General features: G+C 38.9%; 1 protein-coding gene across 2 annotated transcripts in view; it reads right to left on the bottom strand.

The window, feature by feature from the left end:
- The window catches only part of SIRT1 (sirtuin 1), a 28748-nt gene extending 15701 nt beyond the window's left edge, over positions 1-13047 (bottom strand). For both annotated transcript variants that reach the window (XM_032312587.1, XM_032312588.1), the window contains exons 1-4: positions 12532-13047; positions 10845-10961; positions 7986-8227; positions 6172-6324 (exon numbers count right to left, since the gene is read on the bottom strand). In XM_032312587.1, coding sequence (XP_032168478.1) covers positions 6172-6324; positions 7986-8227; positions 10845-10961; positions 12532-12958 — 939 coding nt within the window. In that variant the 5' untranslated portion in view covers positions 12959-13047. The remainder of the gene's footprint in view (positions 1-6171; positions 6325-7985; positions 8228-10844; positions 10962-12531) is intronic.
- Positions 13048-16722: the final 3675 nt, after the last annotated feature.

The raw sequence follows: 16722 nt of genomic DNA, 5'->3' as shown, positions 1-16722 counted from the left end.
TAGAGAGCAGGTTTGGGGAGCAAGAGTACCAAGACTTTACCCTCCTGGAATGAACTTTTCTGTGTCTTATCATCCCCTATTCCTCTATTTATATATATGTATGTATATGTGTGTGTGTGTGTTTTCTTTTTTCTTTTTTTTTTTAAAGTAGGATCCATGCCCAACATGTGACTTGAACTCATCATGCTCTACTGACTAAGCCCGCCAGGTGCCCTCCCTATTCCCTTTTTAAAGAGGAAGGTAAGAAGCACAAAGATGTGCGGGACATCAGATTCAGTTCTACACTCCACAGTTTCCCTTCATGTCCAATTCACGAGAGTTCAGGGTAGTTTAGCCCTTAAAGTTACAAATCAATTTCTGTATTTGGGGATAACGTACGAATATTATAAGCCTACATTTTATTATGTGAGGACCTAAATGACTTGAATCTTAACTCTATTTTCTTCCGAATATACAGTGGACCATGTCTGAACCATAAGATTTAAATACTGTGTTCAGGGGCGCCTGGGTGGCTCAGTGGGTTAAGCCTCTGCCTTTGGCTCAGGTCATGATCTCAGGGTCCTGGAGTCCTGCATCAGGTGCTCTGCTCAGCAGGGAGCCTGCTTCCCTTTCTCTCTCTCTGCCTGCCTCTGACTACTCGTGATCTCTGTCAAATATATAAAATCCTTAAAAAAAAAAAAAAAATTTAAATACTGTGTTCGAACTAAAGGATATAATCTGAAATAATGAAAAAAAAAAATTACCATGGGAGGGCTTTTAATGGACACTACTCCTAGGACAGATTCTTAACATCAAGTCTGCTAAAAGCCAAATGGCTGAGGCTAAAACTTTCAGATAAAAGTACGGACTGGGAGGCCTTGGTGGCTAAATCAGTTACGCATGTGACTTCAGCTCAGGTCATTATCTTGGGGTCCTGGGCTCCCTGGTCAGTAGAGAGTCTGCTTTTCCCTCTCCCTCTGTTATCCCTCTCTCTCAAATATATAAATCTTAAAAAAAAAAAAAAAAAAAAAAGTCACAAAAGTATGAATTGATCTTCTTTGTTGGAACTGTGAACTTTGTTGGAACTGTCTGTTCTCAGACAGACCATCCCAAATCTCAACATCCTGAAGCATTATTAGGAAAATAATCATGTGAACTAGGCCACTCTGTTACTGCCACAGGGGTACTTATAGATTAGAATGAAAGAACTGGGACCAAATGCTGAAATGCTATTAAAAAGATGCATTGCTTCCATGCAGATGTACCCAGAAACAAGCACAAGAGAATTTCAATCAGTTAAGCTATTAGTTACCACTTTATGAATTTTTAGCATGTACCAGGCATAACAGAAGTCCTTTATTTATTATAATGCTATAGAAGAGGTAAAAACCCACTGAAAAGGTGGGATGCCTAGGTAGCTCAGTCAGTTAAGCATCTGCCTTTGGCTCAGGTCATGATCCCAGGACATGGAACTGAGTCTGCCAGGGAGCCTGCTACTCCCTCCGCCTGCCACTCCCACTACTTGTGAGCGTGGCCCCCTCTTTCTCTCTCTCTCTCCAATAAATAAATAAATAAATAAATAAAATCCTCAAAAAAAAAAAAAATTTAACAGTTGGAAAGGCAAACGAAATACAGCAGCGTTTCTACATGGTCCACAAAGAAAAGCACATTTACTATCTGGCCCTATACTGAAAAGGTTTGCTGACTCTATTATAGACATATATATTCCCCATTTTGCAGATGAACAAACTAAAGCACACAAGTAACTTGCCAAAAGTCACAAGAACAAGTAGCAGAGCTGTCATTCAAATCAGTTCTGAAAACAAAGTGTGGTTCTTAATCATTATGCATGCTGCCTTTTCAATTTTGATCCCTCAACATCAAGCTTATTTCTCTTTCAGGCTAACAAGCACCACTACTAGGTACTGTATTTTGCATCTCTTCAAGGAACTGCTGCAAGCTTGAATTCCAATCACTATCTAACTTAAAAACACTCTTCAAGAATGCATGATGTCTCCACAAGTATGAGAAAGAAAAGCATCCCAATGGAAAAAAACAGCTAAGAATAAATAGGCAATTCAAAGTTATACACATGGCCAAGAGTAAAAAGCAGTCATCCACACTAATACACAAAAACACTAGTATGAGAAGATGCTAATTTTTATCTACTGAGATTTTTAATTGCCTTAAAAACAACTCTAGATATCCATTAATAGGAGACTGATTAAGTATATTGTAGTACAATTATAATACTATGCAGCCTTTTCTTAAAAATGATGTATATCTGTTAAGTGCCATCATGAAACTATTTCCAAGAATATTAAGTAGGAAAAAAAGCAAGGTAGAGAAGAGGATGTGTGATTCTGTTAGTAATTATTTTTAAAATATTGAAAACTTATCATAATGTCTTCTATATACACATCCAAGTTTACTCTTTTTTTCCTGGAAGGATACCCAAGAAAACATCTTACCATGGTAACTTTAAAGAGACTGGAGGTAGAGAAGACTGACTGGGGAAACCAACTAACATGTCTTATACAGTTAAAATTTTTTAAACCACATATACAACACACACACACAAACACACATGTGCATGTGATTTTTTTCAAGTATTTTAATACCAATAGTGCACTGTGGAGGGTTTCTTAGGTATGTAGGGGGCAGGGCTATGCTAAATCAGCCTTCTAATACACTTCTGATAGGAGTATATTTTATTCCCCCTTTCCAGGTAGCAGTGAGAAAAAACATACCATGACTTTCAGCAATTGCAGTTTCAGGAATTTATCCTAGAAACACTGGGAACATACCAAGAAGGACAATCACAGCAACACTATTTACAATAAAAGAAAAATAGGAAACACCCGAAATGTACACTTGTGGAATTATAGTACACCAGTGGATGAACATTATGACCATTAGAAAGTATTCAAATATCTGAAAGAAAAAATTAAATGCAAAAGACTACAAATCCAGAGCAGTAGACAAAACAGCTCATTTTTATAACAAAAATATGCATTCAATAAATAAATTTTTAAAAATACATTTGGGTATAAAACTATAGGTGCGTTTATACATAAGTGACCTACAAAACATAGGTACTAACATTATCTTCAGATAAATGGCACTCTGGCTTTTTTTATTTTTGGCTTACATTTTTTGATGCTAGGTGATGGGCTAGTTTTAAGAGATTAAGTTTCTAACTACAGAATCTGGTATGTTTGCACATTAACAAAGTGATCATTTTTTGAATATATACAAAGATGTTTGGAATTAAGTTCCTAAAAATTCAGTTCATATTTCCCCCTCTACTATTTGACTTTTAATCACTTTAGGGTAAAGGATATTCACGGAATTCAATATGGGGTAGCATCTACACCTGGGATAGCATCTACACCCTCTGAACAGTCTTTTCTGACAACAGAAAGTTATTTATAGATCCTCAGTTTCACCCTGACTCTTAATATAACCCCTCGTTTTTAAAAAATTATCAGTCAATTATTTTAGACCCCTGAAAACCATGACCACAACTCATTATCAATCCTAAACTTTACTATGCACGAGGCTAATGGTTCAGAACACTGCTACACAGCTTTAATGTTGGGCTCAATTTTTCTTATATACAAGAATTCAAAGAGATACCTACAGGTAGGCACACTGTAATACAATGGTGCTCAAACAGGTAGCAATTTTACAGGCGACACTTGGTAATGTTTGCAGGCTTTCTGACTGCCATGACTGGGAGGGAGAGTGTTATTAATAGCATTTAGTGGGAGAAAGCCATGGATGCTGCTAGACAGCCTACAATGCATAGGACAGTTCCTGATAGCAAATAATTATCCACCCCAAAATGTCAACAGATTGAGAAACTTTTCTACTGAGCCAGTTGGAATTTCCCATCTAAATGAAATGTTTCCTTCTCAATAATTATATATAATCACTGCCTCAATTTATGTGTAGAAATTCCTTCCTTCCAAAATGTCTAAATTTCACCAGTAATATTTTTTGATGGTATCATATTAAATTTACTTTCTCATAACAAACTAAAATCATCAGCCATCTTTATGAACTTTCTGGCCAGTTAGAGGAACTGATAAAAAACTTTAGGTTATGAATATTTTATTTATGTACTATTTTGAGAATCTAATAAAATACTGTGTAAGTTTTACATATCCTTCCCACCCTCCATTTCTGTATATGATCTTTCATTCTTTGTCCTTATTTCCTGCTTAAGCTTTTTCCTATTCATTTTTTAGACCAAAATTAACTCAGTCTATTACCATTACTATCAATTTTAAGTGCTACTTCAGCAACTAAAAGCATTCGTTTAGGCAGTGTGAGAATTGAAGTATAATAATCCTATACAAGTAGCAGTTACAAAGATTAATGTATTTGGCTCTTACCATAACTTAAATGAAAACTCAAAGCAATCATGCAGGATTAAATTTATATAAACAAAACTGAGAAAGGATGCACTTTATAAATGACTAAACTTAATTTTTTTCACTTTATTAACTAAAAAAAATATAAAATCTTAAAACTTTTATAGAAAAAAAAAATGCTGCCCCTCAAACCTTTTCTTCTCCCAGGGGTATGAAAGATGTACACAAGTGATTAAAAACATTATAACACATTAACAGCTGCCATTTTTACCATAACTCACTTACTTTCTCTTATACATGGTCTAGATTTCTGTTAAGCTCATTTTTAAAAATTCCTATAATTTGTCCTTAGCAGAGTAATTCTGAATTGCTTCTACAGATTCTTACCTATCAAAGCTAGTTTAAGCTCAAACTGAGTATCCAGTCTGTACATCAGACAACTAAAGTTTCTTACCCTTGCTATTTCAATTCTCAGTTACCACATTTTTCCAAGTGTCAGGTTACTACTTTACTAGGCCATTTAATATATACTTAAGTTAGTTTGGGCAACGTGTTTCTTCTCAGAACACAGAATTTACAGCAAAAATCTAGTGAGCATTATATAAATGTACCAGTCAATCAACTTTTATCATAAAATATAAGATAATTTCTATTTACTTGCTGGCCCTCTAAGTGTTAATCTCTTAATAACTAGAGCTATTATAATGTGAGTGTCTAAGTCCAACTCAAGAAACCTATAATTAAATGATACTTCACTTCTTCAAAAATCATGTAGTACCTACTACTAGCAGTGGAATATAAGAGCTTTTCTGAGTTATATAAATAGTCCTTGAAAGTCTGAAAGAGTGCTCTTTAATTAAAAATCAGGTTCATTTAATTTCTAGATTTATGAAAAACTAGTCAATAATACAAAAGACCCTTATCAAATATACTGAAGTTTAGAAATAACAATTTTACAATTTCTTTCCATAAAACCACTATAGAATAAAAAATAAAAGTTTTCTACAGACTAGAATCTCCTGGACATGGTATAATTTAAACTTAAAACTTTACAGGAGAGCTGCCCAATAGAAATACATGAGCCATGTATAAAATTTAAAATTTCCTAGTAACCATATTAAAAACATGAAATTATAATGTTTGACCCAATATCAAAAGCATTATTATTTCTACATATAATCAGTGTATATAAATATATATTATTTTCTATTTTTTTCCACGTATTTCCAAAATCTGGTACATCTTCCACACTTACGTCGCATCTCAGTACACTTGTGTACTCAACAACCCCATACAGATGAAGGATTCTGAATTAGTGCAGCTCTAGAGACTCTAGAGCAAACTAAAGCAAACTTGACTAAAATGCAACCTAAGAATCTTCATCCCTAAAAAGAGACTTTTGAGGCACATCCTCATGTGTTAAACTCTGGCTACCATAAAAATACAAGAGATTACAATCTTTATAACCCATAAAAAAATATTAAAAATCAAAACAGTGATTTTACTTTCATAGGTCTACTGACCTCTAAAATTAGCCTGAACAATGTAAAGGCCATTACTAAAACACAAACTTGAAAAATATGAAATAGTCTCTTTAAAAATAAGCTCAATCCTAAAATGAAAAGTAAACGATAGTCCCTCCTTCTGGGAAGAAGAAAATTCTGATTGAAATGATTTTATTTCAGTGACCTTACTCTACACCAGTCCTAGGACCCAATTTACTAGACAATGAATGGTAAACTTAAGAAGCCTAAATGTGAATAAAATACATTTTCATGAGAAAAGGTCAAAGAACTAGAAAACTTCATAGTACCTTTGCAAACTTGAAGAATGGTCTTGGATCTTTTCTGAAATATTCAATATCAAACATTGCTTGAGGATCTGGAAGGTCTGGGAAGTCTATTGCAAGGCGAGCATAAATACCATCTCTTGACCTGAAGTCAGGTATTCCACAAGAAACAGAAACCTGGAATATGCATGGCATAATTTGCACAATTAAATCTTCTATCTTTATGTTTATAATTGCTAGTTCATCATATAATTAGGGAAGAGCTGAAAAATATTTTACTTTAAAATTTATTTTGGGGAACAATTTCAAATTCAAATAAAACAAACACACACAAAAAAACCAGTATAATGAAATCCATCACATTTTCCATTCATAATGGGGTAAGGAATTTTAAATCAGGCTAATTTTTTTTTTCAGGCTAAATTTTAAACTTAAAGGTTTATGTTTAAAGACATAAAGCAACTGCAATTTGAGGACAGAGTAAACCATTTCAAATTATTTTAACTACAAAGCAGGCATGATTTTCTATCACAGTCAGGTATTTGAAAAAATAAAAATTGTCATCTGGTCAAGGTTCTACTATTTCAATATTAAATTCCTGTATTTTCTTTAAAAATTCGATCATGGGTGGCTCAGTTGGTTAAGCAGCTGCCTTCGGCTCAGGTCATGATCCCAGCGTCCTGGGATCGAGTCCCACATCGGGATCCTTGCTCCGCAGGGAGCCTGCTTCACCCTGACTCTGCCTTCCACTCTGTCTGCCTGTGCTCACTCTCGCTCGCTCTCTCTCCGACAAATAAATAATTTAAAAAAAAAAAAAAAAAAAAAAAAATTCGATCATATAATATTTTAAATCTTAACTGACATTTCAAATTGGAATTTCAAAAGTTAACTTTTTGTTTCACAATTTTATCAATTGACCCCACTCTAACCTCAGAGTAAAACAAGCTTGTCTAAATCACATCTGGGAACAAAGTAGAACTATTCTTGATAATTATTTATGATTAAATAGCACTCTGCCTTAACTCAAAATGGCAAAAAGCAAGACTAAATTTTACTCCAACAGTTAGTTGCTTGCCCTAGGCCATGTAAGATATTCCGTTCTCAACACACACTAGTCTTAGGTAGCTAGTTAAGTGTGAACCCAAAGTGGGGCTAATGCCACCACAATCATATCTCCTTAAATTAAAATGAAGGGGGGCACCTGGGTGGCTCAGTGGGTTAAGACTCTGCCTTCTGCTCAGGTCATGATCTCAGGATCCTGGGATCGAGTCCCACATTGGGCTCTCTGCTCAGCAGGGGGCCCGCTTCCCCCCCTCTCTCTCTGCCTGTCTGTCTACTTGTGATCTCTCTGTGTCTAATAAATAAATAAAATCTTTTAAAAAAATAAATTAAAATGAAGGGGAGGTAGAAACCTGTTGCCTTCCCAACACTAAGTTACTTATTTATGAATACCAATTTGGTTCCTAATTTCCCCATAAACATGGAACAAAAGCCCCAATTTTTCCATCAGACAGAGGCTAACACACTGCAACGCAAAAGTATTCCCTGCCTCTCCTTTAGGAGCTGTAGTATAATAAGAAGTAAAAACCTTGCCTTAACTCCACTTACTGTATTAACAAACAGAAGTCTTTTCTATGGTTGCTGGAGGTTTTTAAAGAAATGAACCAGTTTAACAACTGCTATAACATTTTTTTATATAGTAGTTTCCAAATATAAATTCCCATTATCATGTTAAGATAATTCTTCTACACAAAAAAATGTTTCTTATAATTGAAAAAAGCCTAAGAAAAAAATCACACATCCCTCTTTTACTAGTGTTTTTTATACATCTTACATACCCCAGCTCCAGTCAGAACTATTATTTTTTTGCACTCTTGCAGTAATTTCACAGCATCTTCAATTGTATTAATATCTTTTCTTTTTTTTCTTTTTGGTGGTTCTGAAAGGATATTAATAACAATCTGCCACAGTGTCATATCATCCAATTCAGGTGGAGGAATTGTTTCTGGTAGCAAATCTTTAAGAATTGTTCGAGGATCTGTGCCAATCATGAGATGTTGCTGAACGAAAGTATATGGACCTACATCAAGAAGGAAAAGAATTAGAAATAATCCACCGCCAAGTAATTCAAAAATCTCATTTTCTAAAATAATGAATTAGCAACCTTCAAAGTTTTTTTCAAAATAAGAAAAAAAGGCAACATAATGGTATTCATCCTTTAGAGCTAGTGCTCTCTCCCAATGAGAATTAAGGAGATCAAATTAAAAGATGTGCCAGCTCTTAAATCCAAACTCTCTTCTCCTATTTCTAAAAATAAAACCAAAATTCACTCTTCAGATCATTATGTTCTTTCAAATAAATATCTGTCATGTAAGACTTAAAAATTTAGTATGTTAAGCTGATTTGGGTCAAAAAACTTTCAGAATTATTCAAATGCTGATAATAATTACCTTCATTTACTGAGTAGTTATTTAATGACAGGAACTGTCAGTTACTAAATCACGTAAGTCTTCCTTAAAATATGTTTAATAGAGGGACGCCTGGGTGGCTCAGTGGGTTAAGCCTCTGCCTTCAGCTCAGGTCATGATCTCAGGGTCCTGGGATCGAGCCCAGCATCGAGCTCTGCTCAGCGGGGAGCCTGCTTCCTACTCTGTCTCTTCCTGCCTCTCTGCCTACTTGTGATCTCTGTCTGTCAAATAAATAAATAAAATCTTTTTAAAAAATAAAATTAATTAATTAATTAATTAAGAAGACATTAAAAATCACAGTTCGATAAGATATAAAAAGAGATGACTGGCATTTCCAATAAATTTGCCAATTCTACCTCAAAATTTAATTTTAAAACAACTTTTTCTCTATTTCTTTATTACTAACATCCTGGTTTAACCTAAAATCATGTCTTATACTGTAAATACTATAATCATCTCCAATGAACCTTTGCCCCTTTGAAGTCAACCTATATACACAGTATAGATTTTTTTAAATGATCTTGTAAGAGAAAAAGTGATTTTAAGAGAAAAAGAAGGTCATTATATGATAAGAGGGTCAATGATATCAACTTTTAAATTTCAAATTCTGATTGTTGCTAATATAAAGAAATACAGTTGAGTTTTAAATGATCACGTATCCTATAACTTCGGTCTAATCATTTAATTCTGGTAGCTTTTTTTTGACATTTCCATCCAATTTTTCCTTAGATGATCTTGTCTACTGCAAACAGTAACAGCTTTTATCTGTCTTTCTAATACAGAGTCCTTTATTTTTCTTATCTATTATAGTGGCTAGAACCTCTAGGACAATATGGAATTAAAAAAAAAAAAACTACCAGGATTAAATGTCTATGGCTAAGATCTAGAAGAATACACAATAATTAATAACAGAAGTACAAAAGAGTTCTACAACTCAATAAAGGAAAGGCACCAGTCCTGTAAGCCCACAGGAAATCCATAGGTAATTACAATCTCTTTAAAATTTTCCAGTAATAATCTTCAATTCGATCTTAACCAATCTCCCAAAATGACACAATACTGATGCTTTGGATAGTAATAATTTTTACCCTGTAATTTCTTAGATCAGTTTTCCAGTTTGAAAAAAACAAAAATAGAGTATTACAGATACTAAAGAGGAACTAAGTACCACCGTTTAAAGAGTCAAGACACTTTTTCAAAGACTGAGAGCATATTAAGATGGTCATGTTATATTTTGGTATAAAAATCTGATACTGTAGGGGCGCCTGGGTGGCTCAGTAGATTAGGCCTCTGCCTTCGGCTCCTGGGGTCCTGGAATTGAGCCCTGCATTGGGCTCTCTGCTCAACAAGGAGCCTGCTTCCCCCTCTCTGCCTGCCTCTCTGCCTACTTGTGATCTCCGTCAAATAAATAAATAAATAAAATCTTAAAAAAAAAAAAAAAAAGGTTAAAAAAAATCTTGATACTGTTCTCTACGTCAAAATACCTTCCTATTTTATCCATACTTAACATTTACTGAGCACAAACTGTGTGCCAGGTACTTTTCTAGACAGCAACAAAATGCTATACCATACAGTCAAAAATCTCTGCTCCCACGGAGCTTATATTCTATATACAGGAACTAAAACAAAAAAGTTAGATACAGAGCTTATTAAGAAGTGCTAAGTACTAATGAAAAAAAGAAAAAAGGACAGATTTGAATTGAGAAAGAGCAAGATACTCTAACTGGAGAAAAAGCACCCCACACAGAGCAGGTACAAGTGAAGAACTGGAGGAGAGAGAAGGACCTGAGAAATACCAGATGCCAGCTTTCATGGGCTTATTTAGCTGTTCAAAAACAAAAACAGAACAAAGCACTAGACTTGTCCCCGGAAACATAAGCGGACACTATATCTCAGGAAACACCTAAAAACCTCATCACCAGGTTTTAAGGGTACAGAAAACTTTATTTTTAGTTGACTTTAAAAAATACACAGAGTATGGGCGCCTGGGTGGCTCAGTGGGTTAAGCCGCTGCCTTCGGCTCAGGTCATGATCTCAGGGTCCTGGGATCGTGTCCCGCATCAGGCTCTCTGCTCAGCAGGGAGCCTGCTTCCTCCTCTCTCTCTGCCTGCTTCTCTGCCTACTTGTGATCTCTCTCTGTCAAATAAATAAATAAAATCTTTTAAAAAAATAAAAAAATAAAAAATAAAAAATACACAGAGTACATTCTCTAAAGCTCTGAAACCATACCTATCCGTGGCCTTGGAGTCCAGTCACTAGAGCTTGCATGTGAGGCTCTATCATCCTCATCACTTTCACAGGAATGAAAACCATTGGTGATTATTTCATCATCAAAAAGAAGGTCATCTGCAAAAGAACCCAAAGTGACTCGAGGTTGCTGAAACAAGCTGCATCTAAAATGTATGAAGATCTGTAACAGTTATGATGCAGTGATTGAATAAACCACTGAACATTCATTCATAGTGCCTAGGTTAAAAAATGCCTCCTGGGTCAGCCTGCACCATTCAAAGGAGCAGTATATACACATCTTTACTGATTCTGTGCACAATCATAAAACTTTAAGTTCATCAAAATCTAGAAATAATTATACTTAATCAAAACACAAAAGTTCTTGGGGTGCCTGGGTGGTTCAGCGGGTTAAAGCCTCTGCCTTCGGCTCAGGTCATAATCCCAGAGTCCTGGGATCAAGTCCCACATCGGGCTCTCTGCTCACCAGGGAGCCTGCTTCCCCTCTCTGCCTGGCTCTGTGCCTACTTGTGATCTCTGTCTGTCAAATAAATAAATAAAATCCTTTAAAAAAATAAAATTTTTTTAACAAAAAACACAAAAGTTCTAGTTACACTGAATTTACTGATAAAAACAGGAATTCATGAAACTTGTCAAAAACTTCACAAGTCATTCAAACCTATGACTATGCCCTTCTCATATAATACTAGATGTACAAAGATATTTTTGCGTGGTTTCCCATATTAAACTGTTTACTGAAATCAAGGGTCGATTTACTAACCTAGACCTTAATGCACACGTATAGTCAAATGGCCTGCTGACTGGATTTATTGATAAAGACGAACACCCATCCAGGACTCCTCAGACTGAAAATATGAAAACCCTCAAAGATGACAGGACATGACATACACAACTAACACATGTTTTAGCATACCAGAAAAATGTCAACTCATGTTTCGGGATTACAGATATACATGAACATACAAAATTACACCTAATCTAAAAAATTCTAAGTATATAATCAGGGAGAAAAGTACTACTTATATTAAATAGTCTTAAAGTACCATCATGCTCCAAACCCAGCATTAACTGCACCAAAGAACGGTAATGTCTTTTAGAAAAAGCTATGCTTTTCAAATTTTGCAGACTATGACTTTAGAAACAGCTCTGCTCCCTAAAATTTAAACCAAGTTTAAAAATAAAGATCCTAAAAAACAAAAGAAAAAAACAAAAACAAAAAAACGAACTGCACAGGTGTGTCAGTTTGCAAAGACAACTAAGGCTGCTGCAAAGGACCAGCAAAAGTTGCAGATTTAACAGTGCAGGTAGGGGTGTGAAAAAGCGAAAGATGTTAAACAAAGGCAATATGCTAAAGAGAGTAGGAGGAGAGGGAAACTTACTTTAAAAACCAACTGCGGGAGCTTAGCCGCCCGGCGGCTGCGCAAAGCGCGAGGCCGCCCAGGCGGGCCGCGGAGGGAGGGAAAGGAGGAGGGAGTACTCGAGCCGCTCCAGCAGCCCGGCCATCAGCCGGAGAGGTGCACAGTCGAGGCCAGTGGTGGGGAGAGGGACGCCACAGAACCAGACCTGAGCCCCCAGCCCGCCTCAGAGAACGCCCCCAACCCCATACCAGAAGGGGCCCCAAGAGAGGGAGGAGGGGATGCGCAGTCCCTGCCGCCCGCGCCCTGCGCACCTCGGTACCCAATCGCTGCCGCCGCCGCCTCTTCCTCCTCTTCGCCCTCGTCGTCGTCGTCGTCGTCGTCGTAGAAGTCGTCGGCCGGCGGCGGCTCCCGGGATAGGCCCTGTAGGCCCGGCCCATTGTCTCCTTCTCCGGCCGTCGCCGCCTGGGCCTCCCGCTCCCCGCCCGCCGCCGCCGCCGCCGCCGCCGCCTCCCGCCACAGAGCCGCCGCCGCCGCGGGGCAGCCCCCGGTCGCCGCCGGCACCTCACGTTCAGGGGCCGCCCCACTGGGCTCGCTCGGGCTCCGCCCCAGGCCGGGACAGTCTTTCCGTGGCCTCTTGCGAAGTGGCTCCCCGACGGGCGGCGACGCGGCCTCCCTCTCGGCCGCCACCGCCGAGGGGGAGCCGCCGGGCTGAAGGGCGAGCGCCGCCTCGTCCGCCATCTTCCAACTGCCTCTCTGGCCCTCCTCCCTCGCCTCCTCTGCTCCCGCTCGACTCGCGGCAGTGGCGCCCCCGCGGCTCCGGCTGCGGGAGATTTAAACCCCGTCACGTGACCCGGTCCTCTTCGCCCCCGCCCTCCCGCCGCTCCCGCCACCCACGCGGGCCGGACCACAACACGGCGGGTCACGTGGCGGGCGGAGGCGGCGTGGGCTGGGAGGAAACGCGGCCCCACCCCTCTGCGGCAGGCGCGTCTGGCAGCCAAACCCGCCCATTTCCCCAACTTCTTTTCAAAACTGGCGTCAAATCGCTGTCGCCCGGATGGCTTAAGTTTTGGTTCACACTGTGAGTCTCCACTTAAGTCGGAAGTGCACACCTTGCTTGCCTTAGGCTTTTCCAGGTTTAAACTAAGAGGTTAAAACAGTTCCTGAGAGGCGATGAGGACTGAAGCTGGCCAAGGATTAGCTTCGTGAAATAACGCTGGATAGTCTTGTTAACAGCATGAGTAGAGAATAAAAGACACAGTTCACTCCTCACCCTCTTCACAAGGTTCTGACAGCTCCTCTTTGCCGCTTTTTCCTCGTGCTCCAGTTTTTAGCTGACTGCTCCCCACCCCCATCACTTGCAGGGTGGTGTAAATGGTCGAAGCCTTAAAGGCCTGTATCCGCGCTGAAAAACCTCTGACCGGGGTTGGAGATCAGCCTATCGGCTTTCTGGCCCCACCTTGGCTCCAAAGGTGTGTGAATTACCTTCTCTGAGTGTATTGGGTCAAGAGGGCGATATGCGAAGAAGCAGAATGAACCTGACTTCGCCTGTATATATACTTCTTCTGACTTTGGCCTGGGATTTGAGATTCTTGCCTGCAAACTTGAGCAGTTTAGCCTTTCTAAATGCAATATTCTCATCTCTAAAATGGTCATGTTTTTAGCGTTGTAAGAATTGAATGAGATACATGTAAAGTGAGGAGTACCTAGTAGCTCAAAATAGCAGTCCCATAAATAAATGAATAAAAAAATAGAGTAATTCTTTGCATACTAGAAACCCCTCTGCTTTACACTTTACCTGAAATTCCAGAACACTGTCACTCCGTATCTAGCCGTAACTTAGGACTCCTGTAACACATGACTGATCTAGAGCCAATGTTTGGTAGAACTGCCTCTGCGTGCAGCATGAGAATGGCTTCAAGGACTTCTCCAAGCTTATAGTAAACCATACCTTAACCATGGGGGCCTGCCTATACTGAGCCAACTGTGAAAGTTTTGGCAAGCAACTTGTTTTGTTTTGTTGTTTTTTTTTTTTAATTTTATTTATTTGAGAGAGAGAGAGAACATGAGCAGGGGGAGCTGTGAAGAGAGAAGAGGTAGCATGGGGCTCAATCCCAGGACCCTGGGATCATGATGTGAGCTGAGGGCAGATGATTAAGAACTGAGCCCCCCAGGACCCCTGTTTCTTCATTCTTTTAAAAAAAAAAAAAAAAAAAGGTTGAAAATGTATCTCTAAAACCAAAGTTGGGGGTGCCTGCGTGGCTCAGTTGGTTAAGCCTCTGGCTCTTGGTTTCTGCTCAGTCATGATCCTCAGGGTCATGAGACAGAGCCCTGCCTGGGGTTCCCCACTAAACTGGAGTCTGCCTGAGATTATCTTCCTCTGGCCCTCCGTAGCTCACTGGCACTGGTTCTCACTGGCCCCTGATGCACTCTCTCTTCCCATTCCCCTCCCTCTCTGTCTCCCTCTCTCTCCCTACTCTCCCTCTCTCCCCCAAATTAAATGAATCTTAAAAAATAAATAAATAAAAATAAAAATAAATCTTCAGATCCAAAAGTTGTTGCATTTCAGATTAAACTGAGAAACTTTCCTTCCTAGTCACTTTTCATATCTGAAAGCTATCTCTTTTGTTTTTGAAGCCTTGGAATTATATTTGAGATGTTCCTTCAGACTGAGGCCTTCTAACCAATTGGTATCTGAATCCTGGTCATTCCTTCCCTCCTACACTCTCCCCAATTCCTAATCACATAGGCACCTCACCTTTCCTGGCTGACAGTCTTGCCCCTATTCTCTCCCCCACTTTCTCTTCCTTAACCAACAAAATATTTCATATATTGATTCTCAACCACACTGGTGGGAGTAATATATGAAATGTTGAGAGTCACTATCCCATCAAAATTGAGAAAAAATTTTCGGGACCTGGGTGGTTCAGTCAACAAAGCATGTGACTTTTTTTTTTTTTTTTTAAGATTTGTATTATTTATTTGTTAGAGAGAGAGACAGAGAGCACGGGCATGAGGAAGCAGCAGGCAGAGGGAGAAGCAGCCTCCCCACTGAGCAAGGAGTCCAATATGGGGACTGGATCCCAGGACTCTGGGATCATGACCTGAGCTGAAGGCAGCAGCTTAACGAAGGGAGCCACCGAGCCCCACCTTGGGTGTAGAGATTACTTAACAATGACAACAACAACAAAACCCTACAAAATAAAGAGAACAGTTTACCTTTAAACAAAATAGAGAAAAAATTCCTAGCCTTTTTTGAGAAAGACATTTGTAAGCTTATGGGCTATCTGTTACTTATTGATTCATTTACATATATTGTTCATCAAGGACACTTGCTGGTATTTATGAAATGCTATGTGATCAATATGATCACTGGTGTGTTGAAAAATCAGAGAGGCTGGGCGCCTGGGTGGCTCAGTGAGTTAAGCCATTGCCTTCGGCTCAGGTCATGATCTCAGGGTCCTGGGATTGAGCCCCACGTTGGTCTCTCTGCTCAGCAGGGAGCCTGCTTCCCGCCCTCTCTCTGCCTGCCTCTCTGCCTACTTGTGATCTCGGTCTGTCAAATAAATAAATAAACTCTTAAAAAAAAAAAAAAAAGAAAAGAACTCTGAAAGCACTTAAGTGCATAAATGTCTGCCACATATGTCATACATTTTTGCATGTGCCTCCTTCCCTAAAACAAGTCCTCTCTACTCCTTATTTAATACATTATAAAGCACATTCCTCTATTTCTTTGTTAGCTTATTTTTCTTTATGTTTTATAGATGGTTTCCCCCAGCTAGAGCAGGAATTTTATTCATTCAGTTCACTCTGTATCATCAACTTTCTATGAGAGTAACTAGCACACATATTTATTGAATGAAAGAATAAACTAAGAATGTAAATAAATATTATTTCCATATAGGCAACGAAAAGAAAAAAAAACGGCAAAGAAACAAGGCAAGAAAATTCAGTTTGTCCCCAGCATAGTTCAGGTGAGAAAGTTTGTGGAACATGACATGAGGTTGATGGCTCCTGGTTTGACAGGAAGGACACAGATGCACTGGCCTGTGGGGTGTTTTCCAGCACCAACAACCAGTTCTCTGATTCCTCAGGCACCACATGGGTGCTCAGTAATTCAACTCAATCCTGACACTAACTATCCAGAGTTAGTAAAGACCTCACAGCTTCAGGAGTCAGTCTCACAGGACTGCCCCCCAATCAGATGCCAAACACAAGTCTTAGAAGTCCTGTACTTCTGACTGACTGTAAGTGGGGAGTTCATATGGTACCCTCCTAAAGTTCAAGAATTTGCTAGAATGGCTCACAGGACTGGGAAAGACACATTACTTACATTTACAAAGTAAACATTTTCTCTCTATCCTTACAAAGAATATCAGTGAACAGCCAGGTGAAGAGATACTTAAGGTAGGTTGAGGAAAGGTCCTGAGCACCAGAGGTCCTGCCCCTATGGAACTGAAGGACACCACCCTCTCAGGGTGTGAATCTGGTCGCCAATTCAGCAG

Source organism: Mustela erminea, chromosome 14, assembly GCF_009829155.1.
Source record: "Mustela erminea isolate mMusErm1 chromosome 14, mMusErm1.Pri, whole genome shotgun sequence".
In the NCBI taxonomy this organism is placed as follows: Eukaryota; Metazoa; Chordata; class Mammalia; order Carnivora; family Mustelidae; genus Mustela; species Mustela erminea.
Note: the sequence above shows the minus strand (reverse complement) of the source record. Positions and strands in the feature narration are given on the sequence as shown.